Here is a 3222-nt window from a genome sequence, read left to right as displayed (position 1 = left end):
AATTTAGTGACGTCTCCAACATGGCTTTGTGGGAAGTGACGTCAAAGATAATGTCTGTTTTCTTGTGACCAATTTGACGCAGTTTCTTGTTTCTTGTTACTATTGATATTTAGAACGTTATTCTTGTAGCCCTTTTGTAAATTATGGTAGTAATTTGTATGATTATAGCCTTTGAAAAGATTAAAATAGAAAATAAACAGGCGCACGGCTACACGAGTATGACGTCATGACTCCAAATAGTTGCTCATTTCTTAAACCTAATATTACATCATTATTAGTGTTACATCATCAAAAATCCTCCAAAAGTAATAAATTATAAAATAAATCGGAGAATAGGGAATATGGTCGTAATACAAACGTGACGTCAGAGGAAGCCAGAATATTGGAACATGGGCGAGAAACAGAGTAGCAAGCTATACTGTAGTGTGTATAAGCGATCACGCGAGCGTAAACAAAACGAGAAGCAGCACGCGACCTCCGCTCTATTATACCCAGAACATTAATGGAGGATATGTTACCCTTAATGATCCTACGGGAGCTGGCAGCCGCTGTAATTATGCCAGTTTAATGTTTTCCCTCATGTCATGGCAGCCGACCACCTCTCTCAACCTGAGTACTGACGGAAACACTGAGTACGGATGCTAGGATAATAACACTACTACTACTACTACTACTACTTACTAATTCAATAATGAACCAAGGTCCCTTTAAACGTCTGAGGTCCCTTACTACTGGAACGAGACACTGAACTGCTGGAACGAGTCTCTGAACTGCTGGAACGAGTCTCTGAACTGCTGGAACGAGTCTTTGAACTGCTGGAACGAGTCTCTGAACTACTGGAACGAGTCTCTGAACTGCTGGAACGAGACACTGAACTGCTGGAACGAGTCCCCGAATTGCTGGAACGAGACACTGAACTGCTGGAACGAGTCACTGAACCGATAGAATGGGTCTCCCAACTGCTTCTCTACCCATAGTTGGCGGTGGAGCATCTCAATTGGATTCGGTACAGTTTCGACCAAGAGTTAACAACATTCAGTGATCAAACACATATAAACACCACACAGGAAGGTATCTGGTGTTGATGGTAATAGTGACGCCATACTCTTATACACGTAAGGTCAGGTCAGGTCAGGTCAGGTCAGGTCAGGTTAGGTTAGCTTAGGTCAGGTTAGGTCAGAGGCTAACAACACCTACATACTAACAAACATATCACATAAAATATAACACCTAAGCTTATTTCACCTGATAATTAACCACCCATAATGCTTCTGTAACCTAACCTAACCTAACCTAACCTTAACTTGATCTAATTCATTCTAACCTAAAGTAACCTAACCTATACACAATGTTTGAGTCACTCCCCAAAAGAACAGTAACAAGTGCATATAAATGGCACTACTTACCGGCATAGTTTGTGGCACTTTAGGTGACCTTGGTTAATGGCACTGTGGAGGGCCATTACTACAGCTCCATCGTAAGTAGTGGTGAGGAGGGGTAATGGTGGAGGGGGTTAAGTAAGGGGGCAGTGGGGTAAGTAGCACTCAATATTCGACTTATACACGAGAAGGTTTTTTTTTTTTTTCGTCCATAGTTTTTTATATTTTTGTCCCCCCTTTCACTCTTTCTTTACGCACGGACAATGACCTACAAATCTATCAATCACTTAACTGACAATAATTCTATCCAGTTCCGGAATAATCAGAGATACAACTTCAGACACCCACAGCTACTAAGACCACCCCCCATCCCCCATGCGCTCCTCTCAGTCCCAGACCTCCATAAAATATCACTGTGTGAAGGTGTGGAACAACTTACCCCCACACATCCGAGCAAAGACTACGCTCCCTTCCTTTAAATCATCTCTTAAAAAATATCTATTGTCTAAGTATTAATATTTCTTGTAATACCTTTATACATTTACTTTTATTGCACCGTCAAAATCATTATATCATACATTGTGACGTAGATATAAATTACCATTGCAATAATTATATATTTACCGTCAAGCCATTATCCCGACTGGGTCTCTCCCTTTGTTCCACCCTAACATAAGCGATGTTGTACTGCTTCCCTCACTTATATTAATGTATATCAACTTCACTGTATATACTTTTAATATAAATGTACTACAAAAAAAATATGAATTAATAAATATTGAAGTGATAACCGTGGTAACATGTTCTTATTACTACCATGCTATTGTGCTATTCCAGATGATACTAAATGTTACATAATACTTCCTTGAGATAAATGTGTAGTATATATCAGGTGCCTCAAAGAGAGCTCAGGTTCTCAACTGGCTCAGCCATGTTAATATTGTTATTATTATCCACTCTGTATCTGTGTTTTTCTGGCTAAATAAACTGTTTCAATATCAATGTCTTTCCTTCTGTCTGTCTGTCTGTCTGTCTGTCTGTCTGTCTCCAGCACGTTACACTGTAGTCTACGTAGCTATAACAGACGGTATATTTACATCCGAGTATATAAGATATTTGAATCAATCACCAATAAAATACACCTTGTGAGCCCGTGTGTGTGTGTGATAAATGAGTACGTCTCTATAGGAATGTGTGCGTGTGAAAGACGACCATGTACGCGTGTGTGGGTGGCACGGGGTTAAGTGTTTTCACTGGATGTGTGTATCAATGTGTATACGTGTGTGTGTGTGGGGGTTAAATCACAGGGTGTCACGACTAACAACAACAGCAATTAACACGTGACTAAACTACGTGACAGTGTACCCTTCCCTCCCCTCCCCTCCCCCTTCACCTCCCACAGTGTCGTCTCCTTCTCCCTTCCCTCCTCCATTACATTAACCTTTCCCTCTAATCTTATCTTCTCAATCTCACTCATTTTATGTCACACACACACACACACACACACACACACACACACCATGGTCTCTGGAGGTCCTCACTGTACCACTATCAGGGTCTCCTCAGCAGGTAACAAGGGTGGCAGCTCAGGGCCACAGGTGTGTTGGTTCACCTGACGGTAGCCCAAATCATCTTGTTGTGATGTAAACCTAACCTAACATAACCTAACCTAACCTAACTTCACCTGACCTGACCTGACCTGACCTGACCTAACGTAACTTGGGGTACTTGTAAGCCCGGACCTACGGCCTAGAAACCAGTGCGTTAATGTTCGAAAAAAGGCAAACAGAGTATTGGGTTTTATATCTAGAAGTGTAAGTAATAAGAGGGCAGAGGTCTTATT

The 3222-nt window shown here is 41.3% G+C and overlaps 1 protein-coding gene across 1 annotated transcript in view; it reads right to left on the bottom strand.

Moving 5' to 3' along the window:
- Positions 1 to 1412, bottom strand: part of LOC121871665 (lysine-rich arabinogalactan protein 19-like) — a 12382-nt gene extending 10970 nt beyond the window's left edge. The window contains exon 1 of the mRNA XM_042374077.1: positions 1407 to 1412. Coding sequence (XP_042230011.1) covers positions 1407 to 1412 — 6 coding nt within the window. The remainder of the gene's footprint in view (positions 1 to 1406) is intronic.
- Positions 1413 to 3222: the final 1810 nt, after the last annotated feature.

This window comes from Homarus americanus, unplaced genomic scaffold (genome assembly GCF_018991925.1).
Source record: "Homarus americanus isolate GMGI-L3 unplaced genomic scaffold, GMGI_Hamer_2.0 scaffold39675, whole genome shotgun sequence".
Classification (NCBI taxonomy): Eukaryota; Metazoa; Arthropoda; class Malacostraca; order Decapoda; family Nephropidae; genus Homarus; species Homarus americanus.
This window is presented reverse-complemented; position numbering and strand designations above follow the sequence as displayed.